This window comes from Ranitomeya variabilis, chromosome 2 (assembly GCF_051348905.1).
Source record: "Ranitomeya variabilis isolate aRanVar5 chromosome 2, aRanVar5.hap1, whole genome shotgun sequence".
Lineage (NCBI taxonomy): Eukaryota > Metazoa > Chordata > Amphibia > Anura > Dendrobatidae > Ranitomeya > Ranitomeya variabilis.
Window position 1 is genome coordinate 14,447,901 of NC_135233.1, and position 26,933 is coordinate 14,474,833.

At 48.5% G+C, this 26,933-nt stretch overlaps 1 protein-coding gene across 6 annotated transcripts in view; it reads left to right on the plus strand.

Moving 5' to 3' along the window:
• Window positions 1–26,933, plus strand: part of DNAH8 (dynein axonemal heavy chain 8) — a 411,047-nt gene that overhangs the window by 233,211 nt on the left and 150,903 nt on the right. For all 6 annotated transcript variants that reach the window (XM_077282008.1, XM_077282010.1, XM_077282011.1 and 3 more), the window contains 7 exons: window positions 383–536; window positions 629–792; window positions 2,477–2,579; window positions 10,205–10,309; window positions 23,276–23,437; window positions 23,619–23,843; window positions 26,136–26,308. In XM_077282008.1, the coding sequence (XP_077138123.1) occupies window positions 383–536; window positions 629–792; window positions 2,477–2,579; window positions 10,205–10,309; window positions 23,276–23,437; window positions 23,619–23,843; window positions 26,136–26,308 (1,086 nt within the window). The remainder of the gene's footprint in view (window positions 1–382; window positions 537–628; window positions 793–2,476; window positions 2,580–10,204; window positions 10,310–23,275; window positions 23,438–23,618; window positions 23,844–26,135; window positions 26,309–26,933) is intronic.

Sequence of the window (26,933 nt, forward strand, 5' to 3'; positions counted from 1 at the left end):
TTCATCGGCTTGGCCAACACGAGCGCCGCTCTCAAGCCATGATTGGCGAGTCCCACCAGAAAAGGCCCTGGTCCCCTCCACAGCCCCTATTCTCCCAACCTTATGATGAAGCCTGACCCCTGAGTCCACCCCGCATAGTGATTACTTAGAGCAATATATTGTCAGGGAGTCAGGACATGTATCAGCTTCATGTCTCCCATTGTCCTGCAGTGATCGGACAGAAGACGAGGCTGCATGTTTTCTTCATTCCATTTATTCTTGAGGCTTGGAGAAAGTTCCCTTCTCTTCAAATATTTGTCACAATTTAGGAATCCTTTATATATAATCCTTCTACACGATAGTATTCAATAGCAGTGATCAATACCTGTGTTTTGTGTTCTAGATACAATAACCATTTTGAAAACCAAATTCACAGCTGGATCCACAAGTTGAGCGCGTCGTTCGACATCCTAGAGGAGTGGTTAGTGGTTCAGACCCTCTGGGTCTACCTGGAAGCAGTTTTTGTTTCTGGAGATATCGCCAGTCAGTTGCCACAGGTGAGAGGCCTGTGTGTGAACACGGCTGAACTGTAGGAGTGTATGTAACCTATGGGGATCTATATACAGACAAATCTCTTCTTCACATGCAGGAGGTCAAGCGCTTCCAGAACATAGACAAGACCTGGGTGAAGGTAATGCAGCGAGCGCATGGGAATGCCAATGCCGTTCAGTGCTGCGCCGGGGATGACACCATGGCCAACCTGCTGCCTCATCTGCACAAACAGCTGGAACTCTGCCGGAAGTCCCTCACAGGGTATGGCATCCTCCCAGCAGCACCGCGGACGGCAGCTCAGAACAAGAGCCGATAGCTGGAGACACCATGGTGGCAGCTGAGTGGTGTCTGATTCTCTCTGTACTTATGGGATAATACACGCCAGCAATTCTGCAACAATGGCTTCTGAGCTGGCGGCTCCTCCTATACGGCTGCTCCTCCTGTACTTCTTACGGCTGCGCCTCCTGTACTTCTTACAGCTGCGCCTCCTGTACTTCTTACGGCTGCGCCTCCTGTACTTCTTACGGTTGCTTTATGGCTTCTTACGGCTGTCTAGGACCTTACAGGTGTCGCAATAATGCTGCAGAGTAAGAAGCTTCCATAATAGAAGTGTACTGTAATAGTTTATTTTTAACATTTAACAAAATTACAAAGTGAAGGAACGAAAGAGAAATGTAAATCAAATCAATAGTTATCCATCATGTAATGCCATCTGTCTGCTCCTACATCCGGACAATGACCCCCAACATCCGGCCAATGCCACTAGTAACGAGGAGTCCTGGGGGCGATGATCCGACTCCACCGAGCCCTGATCTCCCATCATCCCGTCTGTCTGGGATCACAGGAAGAGACAGAAGGATCCACATGAGCCTCATACACAGGAGATCTGAGGTCCGGTCTCCAAGATGTTTGGTACAACCTCCTGCCGAGACCCTCCATAACCTGTGTACAAGTGATGAGGAGAAGATGGAGGCGACGGGCGGTCACCAGATACTGATGATAGAGGTGATGGGCGGTCACCAGATACTGATGATGGAGGTGATGGGCGGTCACCAGATACAGATGATGGAGGCGATGAGCGGTCACCAGATACTGATGATGAAGGGGATGGGCAGTCACCTGATAATGATGATGGAGGAGACTGGCGGTCACCAGATTTAGATGATGGAGGTGACAGGCGGTCACCAGATACTGATGATGGAGGAGACGGGCGGTCACCAGATACTGATGATTGAGGCGACAGGTGGATACTGATGATGAAGGTGTCGGGCGGTCACCAGAGCTAGATGATGGAGGGGATGGGCGGTCACCAGATACTGATGATGGAGGCGACGGGCGGTCACCAGATACTGATGATGGAGGTGACAGTTGATCACCAGATACTGATCATGGAGGTGACAGTTGATCACCAGATACTGATCATGGAGGTGACGGGCGGTCACCAGATACTGATGATGGAGGCGACGGGCAGTCACAGATACTGATGGGATTTGCATTTCTCCTTTGTTAATTCACTTTCATTTTGGTAATGGATACAAATAAACTATTACATTTTGTATTTTGTAAAACATTCTGCCCTTGCAGCATTTCTTCCACCGGTGAATGACATTTTTGCACTGTACGGTCTCATGATGATTGTAAACAGATGATGCTGATAGGAAATAAATGCAGGTGCATGAGAGCACATTGGATCAGAGCTACTATTTATGACTGATCAATATTTCTGCCGAAAGCCAACACCCTCCCCCCATCCCATACATGTGTACAGTGCACTTTGTCGCCCAGACTGTCCGTTGTTTTTTGCAGACTATTGCACTTTCCTTTTAAGTTGACAAAGAGGAAAGCTGACACAAAACTCAACGGCGGAAGACGTCCTATATTCAGTTATTAAGATAAGCAGCAGCATTGACAGAAGGCAAGTGAATGTTTTCTGTTTGTCTTTCAGGTATTTGGAGGGAAAAAGACTGATTTTTCCAAGATTTTTCTTCGTGTCCGACCCTGCACTTTTGGAGATTCTGGGACAAGCAAGTGATTCGCACACAATCCAAGTATAATGTTCTATCATAGCTTATATTATTATGTATACTGTATAAGATTCTATAGCCAAGATATTTCTGCAAAAAACAAAGGAGAGATTCTTCATAGAGCAGCAGATCTTTCTGGCACTCGCTGTGAAAAGCTAAACGACTTAAATAAGATTTTACAAGTCATAAATACGGCCGTTCAGTCAGGGGCATGCTGGCACAGACGCCTCCAGCTGAGCAATCTCTGACACTTGTGATCTAGAGAGGGTTACACCTCTACACCTGTTCTCACACGTCAGTGGCTCCGATACGTGTGGTGACAGTTTTCTCACGTACCGGAGACACTGACTCACGTAGACACATTAAAAGAAATGTGTCTCTGCACATGTCAGTGTGTTTTCACGGACCGTGTGTCCGTTTGAAAAACACGGAGACATGTCAGTGTTCGTGGGAGCGCATAGGGGTGGAGCTGCATATTCATCCCTGTAATGAGCGGCACCACGTGACCGCTCACACAGGACAAGCTGCCATGCGCTGAGAGGAAGCATCGCAGGAGCAGGTTGAGTATTTTAATGCAAGTGGGCGGGCGCACAGGGGGTGGGAGGCGGGAGGTGACCGGGAACTTTATTTTAACCCCTTCCCGACCTTTGACGCATACGCTGCGTCATGAAAGTCGGTGCCTTCCCGACCTGTGACGCAGCGTATGCGTCATGGAGGGATCGCGCTCCTGCAGATCGGGTGAAAGGGTTAACTCCAATTTCACCCGATCTCCAGGAACAGGGGGAGTGGTGCTTCAGCCCAGGGGGGTGGCTTCACCCCCCCGTGGCTACGATCGCTCTGATTGGCTGTTGAAAGTGAAACTGCCAATCAGAGCGATTTGTAATATTTCACCCAAAAAAACGGTGAAATATTACAATCCAGCCATGGCCGATGCTGCAATATCTAATGGCTGGAAAACCTAATCTGCCCCCACCCCACCCCACCGATCGCCCCCCCAGTGCTCCGGTGCGCGGTCCGCCCCCCTAATTCGTTCTGTCCGCTCCTCCGTCCTCCTGTCCGCTGCCCCCGTGCTCCGGTGCCCCCTCCCTGTGCTCCGGTCCCCCCCCCCCCTGTGCTCCGGTCCCCCCCCCGTGATCCGATCACCCCCCCTTCATACTTACCGGGCCTCCCGATGTCCGTCCGGCTTCTCCATGGGCGCCGCCATCTTCCAATATGGCGGGCGCATGCGCACTGCGCCCGCAGAGTCTGCCGGCTGGCAGATTCATTTCAGAAGTATTTTGATCACTGCGATATAGCCTATCGCAGTGATCAAAATGAAAAAAAAAGTAAATGACCCCCCTTTATCACCCCCATAGGGACAATAATAAAAATAAATTAAATATTTTTTTTTTTTTTCTGCTAGGGTTAGGGTTAGAACTAGGGTTAGAATTAGGGTTAGAATTAGGGGTAGGGTTAGGGTTAGGGGTAGGGTTAGGGCATGTGCACACAGTGCGGATTTGGCTGCGAATCCGCAGCGGATCGGCCGCGGATCCGCAGCGGATCGGCCGCGGATCCGCAGCGGATCGGCCGCGGATCCACAGCGGATCGGCCGCGGATCCACAGCGGATTGGCCGCGGATCCGCAGCGGATTGGCCGCTGCGAATTCGTAGCAGTTTTCCATCAGGTTTACAGTACCATGTACACCTATGGAAAACCAAATCTGCTGTGCCCATGGTGCGGAAAATACCGTGCGGAAACGCTGTGTATTTTCCGCAGCATGTCAATTTTGTGCGGATTCCGCAGCGTTTTACACCTGTTCCTCAATAGGAATCCGCAGGTGAAATCCGCACAAAAAAACACTGGAAATCCGCTGTAAATCCGTAGGTAAAACGCAGTGCCTTTTACCTGCGGATTTTTCAAAAATGGTGCGGAAAAATCTCACACGAATCCGCAAAGTGGGCACATAGCCTTAGGGTTAGGGTTGGAATTAGAGTTAGGGTACCGTCTCACAGTGGCACTTTGATCGCTACGACGGTACGATCTGTGACGTTCCAGGGATATCCATACGATATCGCTGTGTCTGACACGCAGCAGCGATCAGGGACCCTGCTGAGAATCGTACGTCGTAGCAGATCGTTTGGAACTTTCTTTCGTCGCTGGATCTCCCGCTGTCATCGCTGGATCGTTGTGTGTGACAGCTATCCAGCGATGCGTTCACTTGTAACCAGGGTAAACATCGGCCGGCCGGCAAGTGAGAGCAGAGCACAGCGGTGACGTCACCGCTGTGCTGTGCTCTCACTGTACGGCGGCGCTCAGTCAGAGCGGGAAGCAGACGGCAAGGGACCTGAAGGACACCAAAATGTGAGTATGTACGTTTTTTTTTTTTTACTTTTACGCTGGTAACCACGGTAAACATCGGGTTACTAAGCGTGGCCCTGCGCTTAGTAACCCGATGTTTACCCTGGTTACCCGGGACCTTGGCATCGTTGGTCGCTGGAGAGCGGTCTGTGTGACAGCTCCCCAGCGACCACACAATGACTTTCCAACGATCACGGCCAGGTCGTATCGCTGGTCGTGATCGTTGGTAAATCGTTATGTGAGACGGTACCCTTAGGGTTGGAATTAGGGCTAGGGTTGGAAATAGGGTTAAGATTAGGCTTGTGGTTAGGGTTAAGGATAGGGTTAGGGTTGTGTTGGGGTTACACTTGTGGGTAGGGTTGGGATTAGGGTTAGGATTAGGGTTGGATTTAGGGTTACGGGTGTGTTGGGGTTAGGGTTGTGGTTAGGGGTGTGTTGGGGTTAGGGTTGTGATTAGGGTTATGGCTACAGTTGGGATTAGGGTTAGGGGTGTGTTGGGGTTAGTGTTGAAGTTAGAATTGAGGGGTTTCCACTGTTTAGGCACATCAGGGGTCTCCAAACGCAACATGGCGCCACCAATGATTCCAGCCAATCTTGCGTTCAAAAAGTCAAATGGTGCGCCCTCCCTTCCAAGCCCCGACGTGCGCCCAAACAGTGGTTTACCCCCACATATGGGATACCAGCGTACTCAGGACAAACTGGGCAACAACTATTGGGGTCCAATTTCTCCTGTTACCCTTGCAAAAATAAAAAATTACTTGCTAAAACATAATTTTGAGGAAAGAACAATTATTTTTTATTTTCACGGCTCTACGTTATAAACTTATGTGAAACACTTGGGGGTTGAAAGTGCTCACCACACATCTAGATAAGATCCTTTTGGGGTCTAGTTTCCAAAATGGGGTCACTTGTGGGGTGTTTCTACTGTTTAGGCACATCAGGGGCTCTGCAAATGCAACGTGACGCCCGCAGACCATTCCATCAAAGTCTGCATTTCAAATGTCACTACTTCCCTTCCGAGCCCTGACGTGCGCCCAAACAGTGGTTTACCCCCACATATGGGGTACCAGCGTACTCACAACAAACTGGGCAACAAATATTGGGGTCCAATTTCTCCTGTTACCCTTGTGAAAATAAACAATTGCTTGCTAAAACATCTTTTTTGAGGAAAGAAAAATGATTTTTTATTTTCACGGCTCTACGTTATAAACTTATGTGAAACACTTGGGGGTTGAAAGTGCTCACCACACATCTAGATAAGATCCTTTTGGGGTCTAGTTTCCAAAATGGGGTCACTTGTGGGGTGTTTCTACTGTTTAGGCACATCAGGGGCTCTGCAAATGCAACGTGACGCCCGCAGACCATTCCATCAAAGTCTGCATTTCAAATGTCACTACTTCCCTTCCGAGCCCTGACGTGCGCCAAAACAGTGGTTTACCCCCACATATGGGGTACCAGCGTACTCACAACAAACTGGGCAACAAATATTGGGGTCCAATTTCTCCTGTTACCCTTGTGAAAATAAACAATTGCTTGCTAAAACATCTTTTTTGAGGAAAGAAAAATGATTTTTTATTTTCACGGCTCTGCGTTGTAAACTTCTGTGAAGCACTTGGGGGTTGAACGTGCTCACCACACATCTAGATAAGTTCCTTGGGGGGTCTAGTTTCCAAAATGGGGTCACTTGTGGGGGGTTTCTATTGTTTAGGCACATCAGGGGCTCTGCAAACATAACATGATTCCCGCAGACCATTCCATCAAAGTCTGCATTCCAAATCGTCACTACTTCCCTTCCGAGCCCCGCCATGTGCCCAAACAGTGGTTTACCCCCACATATGGGGTATCAGCGTACTCAGGAGAAACTGGACAACAACGTTTGGGGTCAAATTTTTCCTGTTACCCTTGGGAAAATTAAAAAATTCTGGGCTAAAAAAATATTTTTGAGGAAAGAAAACACATTTTTTATTTTCACGTCTCTGCGTTATAAACTTCTGTGAAGCACTTGGGGGTTCAAAGTGCTCACCACACATCTAGATAAGTTCCCTTGGGGGTCTAGTTTCCAAAGTGGGGTCAATTGTGGGGAGTTCCTACTGTTTAGGCACATCAGGGGCTCTGCAAACGCAACGTGACGCCCGCAGAGAATTCCATTAAAGTCTGCATTTCAAAACGTCACTACTTCCCTTCCGCTCCCCGACGTGTGCCAAAACAGTGGTTTACCCCCACATATGGGGTATCAGCGTACTCAGGAGAAACTGCACAACGACTTTTGGGGTCCAATTTCTCCTGTTACCCTTGGGAAAATAAAAAATTGTGGGTTAAAAAATAATTTTTGAGGAAAGAAAAATAATTTTATATTTTCATGGCTCTGCGTTATAAACTTCTGTGAAGCACTTGAGGGTTCAAAGTGCTCACCACACATCTAGATTAGTTCCTTGGGAGGTCTAGTTTCCAAAATGGGGTCACTTGTGTGGGAGCTCCAATGTTTAGGCACACAGGGGCTCTCCAAACGCGACATGGTGTCCGCTAATGATTGGAGCTAATTTTCCATTCAAAAAGCCAAATGGCGTGCCTTCCCTTCCGAGCCCTGCCGTGCGCCCAAACAGTGGTTTACCCCCACATATGGGGTATCATCGTACTCAGGACAAACTGGACAACAACATTTGGGGTCCAATTTCTCCTATTATCCTTGGGAAAATAAAAAACTCCGGGCTAAAAATCATTTTTGAGGAAAGAAAAATATTTTTTTATTTTCATGGCTCTGCGTTATAAACTTCTGTGAAGCACCTGGGGGTTTTAAGTGCTCATTATACATCTAGATTAGTTCCTTGGGGGGGTCTAGTTTCCAAAATGGGGTCACTTGTAGGGGAGCTCTAATGTTTAGGCACACAGGGGCTCTCCGAACGCAACATGGTGTCCACTAACGATTGGAGCTAATTTTCCATTGAAAAAGTCAAATGGCGCGCCTTCCCTTCCAAGCCTTGCCGTGCACCCAAACAGTGGTTTACCCCCACATATGAGGTATCGGCGTACTCAAGAGAAATTGCCCAACAAATTTTAGGATCCATTTTATCCTGTTGCCCATGTGAAAATGAAAAAATTGAGGCTAAAAAAATTTTTTTGTGAAAAAAAAGTACTTTTTCATTTTTACGGATCAATTTGTGAAGCGCCTGGGGGATTAAAGTGCTCACTATGCATCTAGATAAGTTCCTTGGGGCGTCTAGTTTCCAAAATGGGGTCACTTGTGGGGGAGCTCCAATGTTTAGGCACACGGGGGCTCTCCAAACGCGACATGGTGTCCGCTAAAGATTGGAGCCAATTTTTCATTGAAAAAGTCAAATGGCGCTCCTTCGCTTCCGAGCCCTGCTGTGCCCACAAACAGTGGTTTACCCCCACATATGAGGTATCAACGTACTCAGGACAAATTGGACAACAACTTTTGTGGTCCAGTTTCTCCTTTTACCCTTGGGAAAATAAAAAAATTGTTGCTAAAAGATCATTTTTGTGACTAAAAAGTTAAATGTTCACTTTTTCCTTCCATGTTGCTTCTGCTGTTGTGAAACACCTGAAGGGTTAATAAACTTCTTGAATGTGGTTTTGAGCACCTTGAGGGGTGCAGTTTTTAGAATGGTGTCACTTTTGGGTATTTTCAGCCATATAGAACCCTCAAACTGACTTCAAATGTGAGGTGGTCCCTAAAAAAAATGGTTTTGTAAATTTTGTTGTAAAAATGAGAAATCACTGGTCAAATTTTAACCCTTATAACTTCCTAGCAAAAAAAAAAATTTCTTTCCAAAATTGTGCTGATGTAAAGTAGACATGTGGGAAATGTTATTTATTAACTATTTTGTGTCACATAATTCTCTGGTTTAACAGAATAAAAATTCAAAATGTGAAAATTGCGAAATTTTCAAAATTTTTGCCAAATTTCCGTTTTTTTCACAAATAAACTCAGAAATTATCGACCTAAATTTACCACTAACATGAAGCCCAATATGTCACGAAAAAACAATCTCAGAACCGCAAGGATCCGTTGAAGCGTTCCTGAGTTATTACCTCATAAAGGGACACTGGTCAGAATTGCAAAAAATGGCAAGGTCATTAAGGCCAAAATAGGCTGGGTCATGAAGGGGTTAAACACAAAAAAATAAAAAATACCTTGATTTGTCATTCCTTCTCTCCAGCAAACGCTGCTGGGGAGAAGGAATGAATGCCGGCTTCAGCACCACACGCAGGGGGGACAGCGCTTAACTCTAGCGCTGTCTCCTGCACGGTCCTTGTGGTCCTCAGTCGGCACACGGACAGCACACGGCTGCCGCATGTGTGCCACACTAATGTGCCACGTGAGCACACGGACACGGATAACTCCGGTACTGATTTTTCCGGTACCGGAATTATCTGGACGTGCGAGACTGGCCTTACTGCGGGGGGTTGCCAGTTATTGCTTGGATTTCTCCTGGCTCACTTTACTACTCCTCCTGCTCTGATTCTGATCCAACTTGTTTATTCTTAAAGGGGTATTCCTATCTCTAAGATCCTAATTCAATATGTGGTAGGTGTAATAATAATATTAATAAATTCTTCTATTTAGAAATGTATAGTTCTTCTGATTAGCTATGTCACTTTCCCCATGTGCACTACCACTGGCAACTAACTGTCGCTTTGAGTGCTTATAACCATGCATACTTAAGCTACTGCAATGCCCTGAAGATGGGGTAACCGGCATAGACAATCACAAGAACTATACTACAATTGGAGGTATTTGCTAGTATTATTATTACACCTACTACATTTTGGGATAGGATCTTGGAGATGGGAATACGCCTTTAAGCCCCTCCTGACTCTGACCCTGACTGGTCTAGCTTCTCTTTAACTAACCACCTATTATATCTGGTCTCCATCTCCAGCTGTTATCCTGACTGCGGGTTTGTCTCTAGTTCCTCAACTCTTGCCTCAGGTTCGCTTTTTTTTTGGACAGCAGCCACTCCGTGGTCATAACCTAGGGCATCCCATTGTAAATCCAGGGTGAAGGCCAGGGTTCACCTGGGGTCTGCTAGATGGCGTAACAGCCTAAGACAGACATATCAGTGAAGAAATAAGTAAATAAAATAGAATTTGGCTATTACATCAATGATGATCTGTTACATAAAGTGCAATGTCAATGACTTTACATATGGTCTGGCTTCACAGCCAATATGGCTCGCCTCAATCAGATGTGCGATTCCTCACATTCTTCAAAAAGAAAGTGGAATCTGTGTATGTTATTACAGGATCCAGGGTGTTTAGATGGTGATACTCATATACATTTATTTCAGCCTCATCTACCTGCAATTTCTGCTAATATTAATGAGGTAGAGTTCTCTGATGTACACTATGACCAGATCTTATCTGTAGTGTCAAGAGAAGGAGAAGTAATCAAGGTAAGAATTTACTGCACTCATTTTTATACTATTATGTTATTATTCTTTAAAGAAGAATCAATATCTTAAAATATCTGTCCACCTCTAAACATTTTCACAGTTTACATATGGAAATATAGAATCGTTACACTGTACTGATCTCGAGTTACATCCTGTATTATACCCCAGAGCTGCACTCACTATTCTGCTGGTGCAGGCACTATGTACATACATTACATTACTGATCCTGAGTTACATCCTGTATTATACTCCAGAGCTGCACTCACTATTCTGCTGGTGCAGTCACTGTGTACATACATTACATTACTGATCCTGAGTTACATCCTGTAGATCTTTTATTATAAAAATGAAAAACATAACAACAATAATAGCAGAAAACATAACAAAAATATTAGCCAGAAAATAATCAATATACTGAACACTGGTCCAGCCGCTCATTCTCTCCTCTCACACATATTATACAGTATATACAGAACAATAACTACTTTGATTTTCAGGTCCGGTCACCAAACAAAATAATAACAAATATAATAAACAATGGCAAACAGACTATATACATGAACTTTTTTTTTTTTTTAGTTTTAAATAAAATAACTACAAATATATACAATACTACAAGCTATCCTCCATTCCCAACCCCCCGCACTGACCTGAGAGCTGGTCCTGCGTCTCATGCCTGAGTCCATGTCCAACGTCCATAGGCCAGATCAGGCAGTGCCAGTTTTTTCCCCAAACAACCCAGTGTCCCATAGTCCCACAAGATAAACCCACCTCCCCCCCTTTCCCACCACCCAACCTAACACCTACACCCAAATCTATATCCCCATATACAATATATACAATATATACAATATATACAGCAGCACACACCACAATAATCACAACTCACGAAGCCCAAGTTCGGCGCTTGCAGCCCTACATCACTGTATAATCAAACAAAACAAAAATCTACAGTGTCAGCAGCAGCCCACCACCAGGAAAGGAGATGACCAGACTAGGGCACACTAAAAGAAAAGCCCCTCCAGAGGAGCGCGGCTCTCCGTGCGCCCAGTCTCCCATACTCCAGAGAGCGCACCTTCACCAGGTCACCGAGTATGGTTCTAAACACATCGTCCACTGGGAGGATTTTTCGTTGCGTCGATACTAAGCACCGTGCGTTCCACGTGTGATACCTAACCACTGCGCTAACTAGAAATAAGGTGCAGCGGTCCCGACCACCCAGGTCTCCGAATGCTCCATAGGCCCATTCCGCATAGGAGAGACCGGCCAGCCGAGACCAGCCAATGAAGGCGCCCACCCTGTTGTACACCTCTGTGTTGAAGGGACAATGAAGCAGGAAGTGGTCCATGCTTTCCAGCAAGGTACCACAATGCTCCCGAGGACAATTCCTGTCCTCAGAGCTCCTACACTTCAGATTGTCCCTCACACACAGTTTCCCATGGAAGCAGCGCCAAGCCAAGTCCCAAAACTTCGAGGGGATCCTGATAGAATTCAACAGATGCAAACCCACCCCAAGATCCCGACTTGGGCAGTCCCTGAGCGCCAGAGGCCTCTGGAAATGGGTCAACTGAACTCTACTGTCAAGTAGTTTCCTTGGCAGAGTCCTGATCTCCCACATTCCCAGACCCCACTGACGAATTACCTTCAGAACCAAGGTAGCGTAAGCCGGAAGATGTCCATGCGGTGTGCGAAGATCCTTCACTTGCCCTCCTGTCTCCCATTCCTGGAAGAAAGGCTGAAACCATCCCCTACAGGAGAATACCCACGGAGGAGCCCTCTCTTTCCAGAGGTTTGCGATATTGATCTTAATGAAGGTATCCACAAGGAATACCACAGGGTTGACCATACCCAACCCTCCTAGTCTCCTCGTACGGTAAGTCTCCTCGCTCTTGACAAGGTTCAGTCTATTCCCCCATAACAGTTGGAAGAACAAACTGTAGACCCGAGTCCAGAGAGATTCCGGCAAGATGCACACACTGCCCAGATAAATCAGTAAAGGGAGCAGGTAAGTTTTGCTCAGGTTTACCCTTTCCCTTAGGGTCAAAGACCAACCCTTCCATTGGTTCACCTTCTGAGTGGCGATCTCTAGCCTGCTGTCCCAATTTTGTTTGGGGTAATCCCCCTGGCCAAATTCGATGCCAAGGACTTTTGCAGAGACTTTGGGTCCTGGAAGGGTGTCCGGGAGATCAAAACCAGGATCTCCTCCTCCCAGCCAGAGACTCTCACACTTATCCCGGTTGATCTTGGACCCGGATGCCTCCGAGTAGCGATCTACCTCTGACATCAGCCACCCTGCCTCCTCGTGAGAGGAAGCAAACACAGTGACATCATCGGCATACGCCACCACCCTCAGAGTGGCCTCCGGTGCTGCCTGATCCATCCCGATCCCGGCCAACGGTCCACGCTCCACCCTCCTAAGAAGAGGGTCAATCGCAAACACGTACAGCAGCGGGCTCAAGGGACAACCCTGGCGAACACCGGACCCAACCTCAAAAGAGCTACCAATCCAACCATTCACAAGCGGGAAACTCTCTGCCCCACTGTACAAGGTCTTAAGCCAATCAACAAACCCCCCCGGCAGGCCATATCTCAGAAGGACGGACCAGAGGTACTCGTGATTAACCCGATCAAACGCTTTTGCCTGGTCCAGTGACAGCATGTACCCCTTCCAGTGACCAGCCCTACCCTGCTCCACTGCCTCTCGGACACAGAGCACAGCACTAAATGTGCTGCGGCCTGGAACAGAGCAATGCTGGGCCCCCGAAAGGAGTCGGGGTGCAAATTTCACCAGCCGATTAAACAGCACCTTTGCCAGAACCTTCCTGTCTGCATTGAGAAGCGCTATGGGACGCCAATTCTCAATGCAAGACGGGTCCTTACCCTTTGACAAGATGATCAGAGCAGACCTCCTCATTGACTTCGGCAGAGTGCCCGAGGAAAGACACTCATTGAATACCTCAGTCAAGAGGGGAACCAAAACGTCCTTAAAGGTCTTATAGAATTCAGATGTTAAGCCATCTGGACCAGGTGATTTTTTGGGGGCAAGCCCTTCAATCGCCAACTGAACTTCCTCTTCCCTGATCATTTCTGTCAAAACGTCAAGAGAGGGGTCTACCCCTGGTTCGGGGACAGCTTCTGCCAGGAAAGCCGACATCTCATCCCAATCAAGATCCCTCTTCCCCAAGAGGTGCGAGTAGAAGGATCTGACAACCTCCAGGATCCCTGATCTGGATCGCCTCAGGGACCCCGTAGTGTCGACCAGTCCTGTAACCACTTTACTATTCACTGACATCTTGCAGTTTCTGTAAGGGTCGGGCGAGCGGTACTTCCCGTAATCCCTCTCAAAAACCAAAGATGCGTGTCTATCGTACTGACACCTCATAAGCAAAGATTTCACTCTGGAGATCTCCTCGCGGCTACCTCCAGTTGAGACCAGATGCTCGAGTTTCCTCCTCAGACCCTGATACAGGCGGTACCTGCTCAGACTCCTGAGGCTCGAGAGCTGGCGGAAGAATCTCGCCACCCTTTCCTTGAACATCTCCCACCACTCTGACCTACTACTACAAAGATCCAGTAAGGGTACCTGGCTCTGAAGAAAATCCTCAAAGGACTGTCTTATCTCCGCTTTTTCCAAGAGAGACGAATTGAGCCTCCAAAAGCCTCTTCCCATCCGGAGGGTCTCTGTAACATTCAGAGAAAACAAAATTAAACAGTGGTCGGAGAACTCCACCTCAACAACAGACACTGCTGAAGAGACAGCTTCCTCCTTTAAATAAAACCTATCTATTCTACCCCTAGAGTTACCTCTATGATAGGTGAACCCCTCGTGGCCTGGGGTGTGCCGAATGTGGACATCCACCAGGCGAGCCTCACTAGCTATACTATTAAGGGCGACGCTATCGTAAGTCAGCTTGTCTCTGGAACCTCCTCTATCTCTGGGCCTCGTGACAGCATTGAAGTCCCCTCCAAAGACAACCTGCCGACTTGTAAAAAGGTAGGGCTTGATCCTCATAAAGAGACACTTCCGGTCCCACTTAGATTGGGGACCATAGATGTTAATGAGCCGGAGCTCTTGTCCCTTCATGAGGACATCTAAGATCAGGCACCTCCCCATTTCTAACTCAATAACCCGTCGGCATTCCACCGGTGCGGTAAAAAGGACCGCCACTCCGCTATACGGCTCGGCCGCAAGAGACCAATAGGAGGGCCCGAGTCTCCACTCCCTCTTAGCTTTAAACACATCTGCCATGTTTGGCAGCCTGGTCTCTTGCAAAAAGAAAATGTCAGCTTCAACCCGGCTGAGAAAATCAAAGGCCGCAAATCTAGCTGTATTTGACTTTATGCTGGCGACATTAATGGACGCCAGCGTCAACGGAGTGGGTTCCGCCATTATTGGTGATTGAGTTAGATGGCTTTCTTTTTCCCACTCCCCTTATCCTGTGCCTCAGAGGAGGAATCCTTCCCCCTCTTTAATGACATGGAGGTATCCATTTCCACGCGTTTTTTATTTTTTTCGTCCTCGTCTCCGGACTCTGGGCCAGTCCCTCCCTCCAAAGATCTTATGTTCCCAGAAGGAGGAGACTCGGCGCCCCCTGTGAGCCCCGCCGAAGCCAGAACCTCACCCTCAGCTTCTCCCTCAGAGGAAGAGATGTTTTCAAGGGCTTGGAACCGGTTAGAAAGACCAACCAGAGGGGAGTCGGTTTTTCCTTCCTTAGGTACCTTGGTCAGAGTGAGAGAAGATTTTTTTTTTCCTCCCTTCTTTCTCTTCTTTTTACCTACACCCAATTCTATATCCCTATATACAATATATACACTATATACAGCAGCACACACCACAATAATTACAAAACACGAAGCCCAAGTTCGGCGCCTGCAGCCCTACATCACTGTATAATGATCAAACAAAACAAAAATCTACAGTGTCAGCAGCAGCCCACCACCAGGAAAGGAGATGACCAGACTAGGGCACACTAAAAGAAAAGCCCCTCCAGAGGAGCGCGGCCCTCCGTGCGCCCAGTCTCCCATACTCCAGAGAGCGCACCTTCACCAGGTCACCGAGTATGGTTCTAAACACATCGTCCACTGGGAGGATTTTTCGTTGCGTCGATACTAAGCACCGTGCGTTCCACGTGTGATACCTAACCACTGCGCTAACTAGAAATAAGGTGCAGCGGTCCCGACCACCCAGGTCTCCGAATGCTCCATAGGCCCATTCCGCATAGGAGAGACCGGCCAGCCGAGACCAGCCAATGAAGGCGCCCACCCTGTTGTACACCTCTGTGTTGAAGGGACAATGAAGCAGGAAGTGGTCCATGCTTTCCAGCAAGGTACCACAATGCTCCCGAGGACAATTCCTGTCCTCAGAGCTCCTACACTTCAGATTGTCCCTCACACACAGTTTCCCATGGAAGCAGCGCCAAGCCAAGTCCCAAAACTTCGAGGAGATCCTGATAGAATTCAAAAGATGCAAACCCACCCCAAGATCCCGTCTTGGGCAGTCCTTGAGCGCCAGAGGCCTCTGGAAATGGGTCAACAGAACCCTACTGTCAAGTAGTTTCCTTGGCAGAGTCCTGATCTCCCACATTCCCAGACCCCACCGACGAATTACCTTCAGAACCAAGGTAGCGTAAGCCGGAAGATGTCCATGCGGTGTGCAAAGATCCTTCACTTGCCCTCCTGTCTCCCATTCCTGGAAGAAAGGCTGAAACCATCCCCTACAGGAGAATACCCACGGAGGAGCCCTCTCTTTCCAGAGGTTTACGATATTGATCTTAATGAAGGTATCCACAAGGAATACCACAGGGTTGACCATACCCAACCCTCCTAGTCTCCTCGTACGGTAAGTAACCTCCCTCTTGACCAGGTTCAGTCTATTCCCCCATAACAGTTGGAAGAACAAACTGTAGACCCGAGTCCAGAGAGATTCCGGCAAGATGCACACACTGCCCAGATAAATCAGTAAAGGGAGCAGGTAAGTTTTGCTCAGGTTTACCCTTTCCCTTAGGGTCAAAGACCAACCCTTCCATTGGTTCACCTTCTGAGTGGCGATCTCTAGCCTGCTGTCCCAATTTTGTTTGGGGTAATCCCCCTGGCCAAATTCGATGCCAAGGACTTTTGCAGAGACTTTGGGTCCTGGAAGGGTGTCCGGGAGCTCAAAACCAGGATCTCCTCCTCCCAGCCAGAGACTCTCACACTTATCCCGGTTGATCTTGGACCCGGATGCCTCCGAGTAGCGATCTACCTCTGACATCAGCCACCCTGCCTCCTCGTGAGAGGAAGCAAACACAGTGACATCATCGGCATACACCACCACCCTCAGAGTGGCTTCCGGTGCTGCCTGATCCATCCCGATCCCGGCCAACGGTCCACGCTCCACCCTCCTAAGAAGAGGGTCAATCGCAAACACGTACAGCAGCGGGCTCAAGGGACAACCCTGGCGAACACCGGACCCAACCTCAAAAGAGCTACCAATCCAACCATTCACAAGCGGGAAACTCTCTGCCCCACTGTACAAGGTCTTAAGCCAATCAACAAACCCCCACGGCAGGCCATATCTCAGAAGGACGGACCAGAGGTACTCGTGATTAACCCGATCAAACGCTTTTGCCTGGTCCAGTGACAGCATGTACCCCTTCCAGTGACCAGCCCTACCCTGCTCCACTGCCTCTCGGACACAGAGCACAGCACTAAATGTGCTGCGGCCTGGAACAGAGCAATGCTGGGCCTCCGAAAGGAGTCGGGGTGCAAATTTCACCAGCCGATTAAACAGCACCTTTGCCAGAACCTTCCTGTCTGCATTGAGAAGCGCTATGGGACGCCAATTCTCAATGCAAGACGGGTCCTTACCCTTTGACAAGATGATCAGAGCAGACCTCCTCATTGACTTCGGCAGAGTGCCCGAGGAAAGACACTCATTGAATACCTCAGTCAAGAGGGGAACCAAAACGTCCTTAAAGGTCTTATAGAATTCAGATGTTAAGCCATCTGGACCAGGCGATTTTTTGGGAGCAAGCCCTTCAATCGCCAACTGAACTTTCTCTTCCCTGATCATTTCTGTCAAAACGTCAAGAGAGGGGTCTACCCCTGGTTCGGGGACAGCTTCTGCCAGGAAAGCCGACATCTCATCCCAATCAAGATCCCTCTTCCCCAAGAGGTGCGAGTAGAAGGATCTGACAACCTCCAGGATCCCTGATCTGGATCGCCTCAGGGACCCCGTAGTGTCGACCAGTCCTGTAACCACTTTACTATTCACTGACATCTTGCAGTTTCTGTAAGGGTCGGGCGAGCGGTACTTCCCGTAATCCCTCTCAAAAACCAAAGATGCGTGTCTATCGTACTGACACCTCATAAGCAAAGATTTCATTCTGGAGATCTCCTCGCGGCCACCTCCAGTTGAGACAAGATGCTCGAGTTTCCTCCTCAGACCCTGATACAGGCGGTACCTGCTCAGACTCCTGAGGCTCGAGAGCTGGCGGAAGAATCTCGCCACCCTTTCCTTGAACATCTCCCACAACTCTGACCTACTACTACAAAGATCCAGTAAGGGTACCTGGCTCTGAAGAAAATCCTCAAAGGACTGTCTTATCTCCGCTTCTTCCAAGAGAGACGAATTGAGCCTCCAAAAGCCTCTTCCCATCCGGAGGGTCTCTGTAACATTCAGAGAAAACAAAATTAAACAGTGGTCGGAGAACTCCACCTCAACAACAGACACTGCTGAAGAGACAGCTTCCTCCTTTAAATAAAACCTATCTATTCTGGACCTACAGTTACCTCGATGATAGGTGAACCCCTCGTGGCCTGGGGTGTGCCGAATGTGGACATCCACCAGGCGAGCCTCACTAGCTATACTATTAAGGGCGACGCTATCATAAGTCAGCTTGTCTCTGGAACCTCCTCTATCTCGGGGCCTCGTGACAGCATTGAAGTCCCCTCCAAAGACAACCTGCCGACTTGTAAAAAGGTAGGGCTTGATCCTCATAAAGAGACACTTCCGGTCCCACTTGGATTGGGGACCATAGATGTTAATGAGCCGGAGCTCTTGTCCCTTCATGAGGACATCTAAGATCAGGCACCTCCCCATTTCTAACTCAATAACCCGTCGGCATTCCACCGGTGCGGTAAAAAGGACCGCCACTCCGCTATACGGCTCGGCCGCAAGAGACCAATAGGAGGGCCCGAGTCTCCACTCCCTCTTAGCTTTAAACACATCTGCCATGTTTGGCAGCCTGGTCTCTTGCAAAAAGAAAATGTCAGCTTCAACCCGGCTGAGAAAATCAAAGGCCGCAAATCTAGCTGTATTTGACTTTATGCTGGCGACATTAATGGACGCCAGCGTCAACGGAGTGGGTTCCGCCATTATTGGTGATTGAGTTAGATGGCTTTCTTTTTCCCACTCCCCTTATCCTCTGCCTCAGAGGAGGAATCCTTCCCCCTCTTTAATGACATGGAGGTATCCATTTCCACGCGTTTTTTATTTTTTTCCTCCTCGTCTCCGGACTCTGGGCCAGTCCCTCCCTCCAAGGATCTTACGTTCCCAGAAGGAGGAGACTCGGCGCCCCCTGTGAGCCCCGCCGAAGCCAGAACCTCACCCTCAGCTTCCTCCTCAGAGGAAGAGATGTTTTCAAGGGCTTGGAACCGGTTAGAAAGACCAACCAGAGGGGAGTCGGTTTTTCCTTCCTTAGGTACCTTGGTCAGAGTGAGAGAAGATTTTTTATCTCCCTTCTTTCTCTTCTTTTTGGTGCCGAGCTTACGCTTGTCCTCTAGCCACTGCCTATTATCCTCATCCATACTTTCATAATGGGAGGACTCTGAGGCAGTGGCACTCTCCTCCCTGTGGATCCTCCTGACCTCCTCATCCAACTCATCATCCCTTGGGGCCTCAGCAGCAAGACTGGCATCCAGGACAGGGGCCGCCCCAGTAGCCCGAGGCTCGCCCAGCTCCCTATCCTGTCTGCGCTTGTCTAGACGCCTTAGCTGGGCAGGCGTCTTTTTATTGCTTTTCTTCCTTGGCCCCTCAGCTCCCTCACCCTTGCTAGTCCCTTCCCCAGCAGAATCAGCCTCACGGCTTTCTCCCACCGGGGTCACGACTGCGTTAGCGAAGGAGCGAGGACAACGGCTGAATGGGTGACCTAACTCACCACACAGGTGGCACCTAATCTCCACACAAGATGCAGCAAGATGGCCGACATCCCCACACAATGCACACTTCTGCACAGTGCAGTTTGCGCTGAAGTGTGTGGGGTCGCCGCACTTGTGACAGAGCTTCGGTTGCCCCTGGTAGAAGACCAGGATACGATCCCTACCCAGGAAGGCAGATGATGGTATGTGGGCAACCGTACCACCTGAACGCTTAAGTTTTACCATAAACGTCCAGGCCCCTGACCAGATACCAAACTCGTCACGGTTTTTCTTTGGCATCTCCACTACCTCTCCATACCGGCCAAGCCACGTCATGATGTCATAACAAGAAAGCGACTCGTTACATGTCATCACGGTCACTTTCTTGACTTGATTTTGGCGAGACACCGCCTGAACGGCAAAGTCTCGCCAGCCGGGCTCATTTTTTGCCAACTCATAGTTCGACCAGAAAAGTTCAAGCCCCTCCGGCCGAACAAAGCTGACATCAAACTCAGGTGTGGAATAGGGATGTATCAAGGCGTAGATGTCAATCGCCTTGAAGCCCATCCTCAGCAGGAGCTCCACAACCTTCGACCTTGGAGGACACGCATCACTGCCCCTCCACCGAAGACGGACCACATTCCTACGCACACTACCCGGCCCGGCTGTTGGGAGGGACCACACTGTATCCCCCCCTCTTTGCTCTCGGAAGGCCCCGAAGCCATGCCTCTCTATCCAGAAGGATAGATCAACCTCTCGACCCTCTACCATTAGTGATCTCTCTCCCCTCTTTAGAGCCTCCAGGAGACGCCGTTGCAACATGCCGTCCCCAGAGCCCAGAGACGAGGTGGACGCCCTATTTCCCCCGGAGGTGACAGCGGCATAACTCCTGACAGGTGCTGCCACCACCGGGGGGGCAACCGGACCAGTGACCACATCCACACCAACAGTATCACCATTACCCACCTCCATAACCTCCTCACCCTCCACCAAACCAGCAACCACACCACTAGACAAAGAGTTTTCCTCATCCATACCCACCACCACATTCACTCCTGCTGGACCAGTGACAACAGGGGGTGACATTTTGGCCTCCGCATCATCAGGCACAAGGGGCTGAGTCTCCTCCACAGAACTGGAGGTGACCTCACCCCTGGTTTTATGTGTGCCCTCCGCATCATCAGTTGATATTTTCCGCTGCTTCATGGTTGCTACCAGGCGCCGCTGATCTTTCGCTGCTGTGAGGCACCGCTGATCCTTAGCATCAGGATCTTGTTGACCAGCGGCGCCAACACAGAACAGGACTTTGGTGGGAGGACCGGAACGCCCAGCCCCGGTAACCCCCTCACACTGCCGCCGCTTCTCAACTAAGTGATCAGCGGCAACAGCATTCAGGAGCACCGAGGCTACCGGAGCTGCCCCCGACACCGGGCTGCTCCCCCCTCCCACTGGGGAGCGCACCACAGTATCGTGGCCTGATTTTTCGCCCGCCGCCGGGCCGCCCTCACTGTCCAGCCTCTCGGCTGATGCACCTGCTGCTACGTCCCTGCTACTACAAGCAGAAACGGAGCTCTGCGCCTCACTACATTGCTTTGTAGTCTCCCCGCGCCTTTGCACCGGATCCACAGCAGAACCCGGGCTGGGCTGGGCAACGGGGCTTATACAGCGAGCTGACCCTGCAGCCGACTCAGGGGGTACAGGGAGGGGGGCATACACATAGCTTACCGCTTCCTGGAGCTTAGGTTTGATCTTCTTTACCTTTTTCTTGTGGCCCCCAGGTGCCTCCTCTGGTAAATCATCACCAAGATGGAAGTTCTGAAGGCACACTGGGGACTCCAGGAGCTTGATCTCTGCCATTAGCGCCCCTCCCTGGCCGATGTCACTGTCCTCCCCAGAGCCAGCAGAACTGCGACGAGATGTCATTGTCGCCTGTCCAGCAGGGAGCTCGCTGCACGTGGCCTGTGAGTGACTAAGCAGGCTGCCAGGTGGGGCTTTCTGCTGGTCATCCTCCTTCTTATCATCATCATCATCATCATCATCATCCACCTGGCTCCCAGGCTGCAGCCCTATCTGCCTTTGCTCTCTGTTATCAGCCATTTCTCTAAATCGGTCTTCATTTTGCAATTTTTCTTTAAATGGTCCACTTTTTTCTTGGATAAACGCTTTTCTTACCTCCAGGTCATTAATTTCAAGCTTCAACCTCTTTACCTCCGCCTGGAATTGCGTCTTCCTGGGTCTGGAGGCGCCTGCAGCTTTTGCGCTTGTGCAGCGCAGCTCCTCCCGGAGCCTTCTCAATCTCTTGCTTGCTTCTTCATACTCACGAAGGTGGCTCATGACCCGGGAGGCATAGGTGGACACCGACTCTTGGGGTCTCTGCAGCGCCCAACCCTCCTCAGTGAGGTCGGCCTCACCTCCGTGAGCACTCAGCTTTCCTCCGGAAGGGCCGTCATCCTGCACGCTAGCAAGCTTCTCCTCCATGGAAGCCTTGCAGCTTCTCTGGGTCTCTGCAGACCTGGGGGGAGTAGGAGCCACATTGCTGTGACTCCTGGTGGAGCGTCTCACCCCCGAATCCTCTGATGTGCAGGCTGGTTGCTGGTTCTTTCTGCCCCCCGCCAGCCTGGTCCGGGAAGCAGAAGCCTGGGACTTGGCCCCCTCATTCATCCCAGGAAACCCACTCACTCCCTGGGTAAGAGAGAGAGCAGGTCCCCGGGCGGAGAGGTGGTGGTTCTCAGGAGCTCAGGAGCACACAGCAGGTTCAGCAGCGACCGCACCCACAATCAACACAGTGAGTAGCAGCTGAGCAGAGCTGCACCCACTATCCTGCTGGTGCAGTCACTGTGTACATACATTACATTACTGATTCTGAGTTACATCCTGTATTATACCCCAGAGCTGCACTCACTATTCTACTGGTGCAGTCACTGTGTACATACATTACATTACTGATCCTGAGTTACCTCCTGTATTATACTCCAGAGCTGCACTCACTATTCTGCTGGTGCAGTCCCTGTGTACATACATTACATTACTGATCCTGAGTTACATCCTGTATTATACTCCAGAGCTGCACTCACTATTCTGCTGGTGCAGTCACTGTGTACATACATTACATTACTGATCCTGAGTTACACCCTGTATTATACCCCAGAGCTGCACTCACTATTCTGCTGGTGCAGTCACTGTGTACATACATTACATTACTGATCCTGAGTTACATCCTATATTATACCCCACAGCTGCACTCACTATTCTGCTGGTGCAGTCACCGTGTACATACATTACATTACTGATCCTGAGTTACCTCCTGTTTTATATTCGAGAGCTGCACTCACTATTCTGCTGGTGCAGTCACTGTGTACATACATTACATTACTGTTCCTGAGTTACATCCTGTATTATACTCCAGAGCTGCACTCACTATTCTGCTGGTGCAGTCACTGTGTACATACATTACATTACTGATCCTGAGTTACCTCCTGTTTTATATTCGAGAGCTGCACTCACTATTCTGCTGGTGCAGTCACTGTGTACATACATTACATTACTGTTCCTGAGTTACATCCTGTATTATACCCCAGAGCTGCACTCACTATTCTGCTGGTGCAGTCACTGTGTACATACATTACTGATCCTGAGTTACATCCTGTATTATACTCCAGAGCTGCACTCACTATTCTGCTGGTGCAGTCACTGTGTACATACATTACATTACTGATCCTGAGTTACATCTTGTATTATACTCCAGAGCTGCACTCACTATTCTGCTGCTGATCCTGGATTACATCTGCACACTTTAGCTGCCATCCTCTGTAGTATTGTACGCCGTATACACATCTATCTGTTTTTCAGGTGGATCGTCCGGTTCGTGCACAGGGTCCAGTCGAGTGTTGGTTGGGTGATCTTCTTCTCGTGCAGCAGAGTTCATTAAATGGAGTCATCCGATCAGTATGTCAGCAGATGAATGATGATGGATTTCAGCTTCTCAGCTTTTTTCAAAACCTTCCAGTGCAGGTACATGTGTGTTGCCATCCTTTATCTTACAGAATTGTCTGCTGACCACCAATGTACAGCGTCTGTCCTGGTGCTCAGTGTGGGGCCCCTATCACCTCTTGTCATGAACCCTGTCCCTGGTGCAGTGTATGTGATCCCTGCTCCTCCCGTACTCATAGAGGTCACAATGTCTTTATTACAGGTCTGCATTGTAAGCCTTCAGATATCATGGACACACGACACAGAAGAGGCTTTGTGCGCCGCAGCCGAAGACAAGAAAATCATGCAGAGCACCAACAAGAAGTTTCTAGAAATCGCAAATGAATTAATACATCAGACAGTCCAGAACATGAGCAAGTATCAAAGGATGAAGATCGAAAGTCTGATCACAACGCACTTACACCAGAGAGACGTCTTCAATGGCCTGGTAATGTGATGTAGTGATGTGGTATGAGAAAAGTAGACGGTTCCAGCTCCTTAAAATGAATTCTTCTTTATTCGATCATGTTAAAATACACATGGTGTGCATGCTCTCCCCAGACAATTGCCAAAACATGGACAGAGGCAGCGCATTTCGATCAGAATGATCTTTGTCAGAGCCAATGATGTGATGTGGCATGTAGTGTCAGTATGTCAGGTGTATACAGGGCCGTATAGTGTCAGTATGTCAGGTGTATACAGGGCCATATAGTGATGTATATAGTTTCAGTATGTCAGGTGTATACAGGGCCGTATAGTGTCAGTATGTCAGGTGTATACAGGGCCGTATAGTGTCAGTATGTCAGGTGTATACAGGGCCATATAGTGATGTGGAATATAGTGTCAGTATGTCAGGTGTATACAGGGCCATATAGTGATGTATGTAGTGTCAGTATGTCAGGTGTATACAGGGCCGTATAGTGATGTGGTATGAAGTGTCAGTATGTCAGGTGTATACAGGGCCATATAGTGATGTATATAGTGTCAGTATGTCAGGTGTATACAGGGCCGTATAGTGTCAGTATGTCAGGTGTATACAGGGCCGTATAGTGATGTGGAATATAGTGTCAGTATGTCAGGTGTATACAGGGCCGTATATTGATGTAGAATATAGTGTCAGTATGTCAGGTGTATACAGGGCCATATAGTGATGTATGTAGTGTCAGTATGTCAGGTGTATACAGGGCCGTATCGTGATGTATGTAGTGTCAGTATGTCAGGTGTATACAGGGCCGTATAGTGTCAGTATGTCAGGTGTATACAGGGCCGTATAGTGTCAGTATGTCAGGTGTATACAGGGCCATATAGTGATGTGGAATATAGTGTCAGTATGTCAGGTGTATACAGGGCCATATAGTGATGTATGTAGTGTCAGTATGTCAGGTGTATACAGGGCCGTATAGTGTCAGTATGTCAGGTGTATACAGGGCCGTATAGTGTCAGCATGTCAGGTGTATACAGGGCCGTATAGTGATGTGGAATATAGTGTCAGTATGTCAGGTGTATACAGGGCCGTATAGTGATGTAGAATATAGTGTCAGTATGTCAGGTGTATACAGGGCCATATAGTGATGTATGTAGTGTCAGTATGTCAGGTGTATACAGGGCCATATAGTGATGTATGTAGTGTCAGTATGTCAGGTGTATACAGGGCCGTATAGTGTCAGTATGTCAGGTGTATACAGGGCCGTATCGTGATGTATGTAGTGTCAGTATGTCAGGTGTATACAGGGCCGTATAGTGTCAGTATGTCAGGTGTATACAGGGCCGTATAGTGATGTAGAATATAGTGTCAGTATGTCAGGTGTATACAGGGCCATATAGTGATGTATGTAGTGTCAGTATGTCAGGTGTATACAGGGCCGTATAGTGTCAGTATGTCAGGTGTATACAGGGCCGTATAGTGATGTGGTATATAGCGTCAGTATATGTCAGATGTATACAGGGCCGTATAGTGTCAGTATGTCAGGTGTATACAGGGCCGTATAGTGATGTGGTATGTAGTGTCAGTATGTCAGGTGTATACAGGGCCGTATAGTGTCAGTATGTCAGGTGTTTACAGGGCCGTATAGTGATGTAAGTAGTGTCAGTATGTTAGGTGTGTGCAGGGCCGTATAGTGATGTGGGATATAGTGTCAGTATGTCAGGTGTATACAGGGCCGTATAGGTGGGATATAGTGTCAGTATGTCAGGTGTATACAGGGCCGTATAGTGATGTGGGATATAGTGTCGGGATGTGGGGTGTATATATGGCCATATAGGTGGGATATAGTGTCGGGATGTGGGGTGTATATATGGCCATATAGGTGGGATGTAGTGTCGGGATGTGGGGTGTATACAGGCCCATATAGGTGGGATACAGTGTCTGGATGTGGGGTATATATATATGGCCCTACAGTAATGTGGTATATAGTGTCGGGATGTGGGGTGCATGCAGGGCCATATAGGTGGGGTATAGTGTCGGGATGTGAAGTGTATACAGGGCCATATAGGTGGGATACAGTGTCGGGATGTGGGGTATATACAGCCGTACAGTAATGTGGGATGTAGTGCAGTAGTATCTTGTATCCTGATGTTGCTGCTCTGTATCATCGCTCTTCATGGGTCTTCTTTGCTCTCATCTCATTGTTGCTGCTCTGTATCATCGCTCTTCATGGGTCTTCTTTGCTCTCATCTCATTGTTGCTGCTCTGTATCATCGCTCTTCATGGGTCTTCATTGCTCTCTTCTCATTGTTGTAGGTGAAGTCGCACATCCGATCGGCAGAAGACTTTGAGTGGCAGAAGCAGAGCCGCTTCTACTTCAAGGGTTATCTGGACAACGTGCTCGTGTCCATCACAGACGTGGACTTTGTGTATCAGAATGAATTTCTGGGCTGCACTGACCGGCTCGTCATCACACCGCTCACCGAACGGTAAGTTTTCCACGTCTTTGGCACAAACACAATGTGCTCTAGATCAGGGTCACACCATGTTTGATGTGGATTCTTTAATAGAAAATTATCTGGCAAATTTGTGTTTGAAGGACTGGTAAGAGTTTTAAACAACTTTTTGACAAGGATTTTGGCCAGAATTCTGCTGCATTCCCACTGTGCAGTCTATATTTGTACTTATCATTTTCATTACAATTTGTTGAAGACTACTATAACTGCACCATGCAACTGCGTCTCCACAAATCTGGTGTCTGGGCTTACACATTGCAGATTCCTTTCAGAATTTCTCTTGAATCTGTTCAGATATGCTCACAAATCTACTAATCAGATGGTCAGGAGAAGAGAGATAAGAGTTACAAGGAGCCCACTAGCAGACCACTAGATGGAGGATGTGGAAAAATGCTACAAAGCTAAAACCCAGCTACAAGAGAGCTTTTTACCCCAAGATATGTGCATTTAACCCCTTCCTGCCATGGCAAATTTTCCAAATTTCATCCACTGTTTTCAAGACACAACTAAAATTTTCTCTCAACAAAGCTGGGCAAGTTGCAGTTTTGATTGCTAGTATTTAATTTTACACAAAAGTTATATATGTGATGGAACTGAT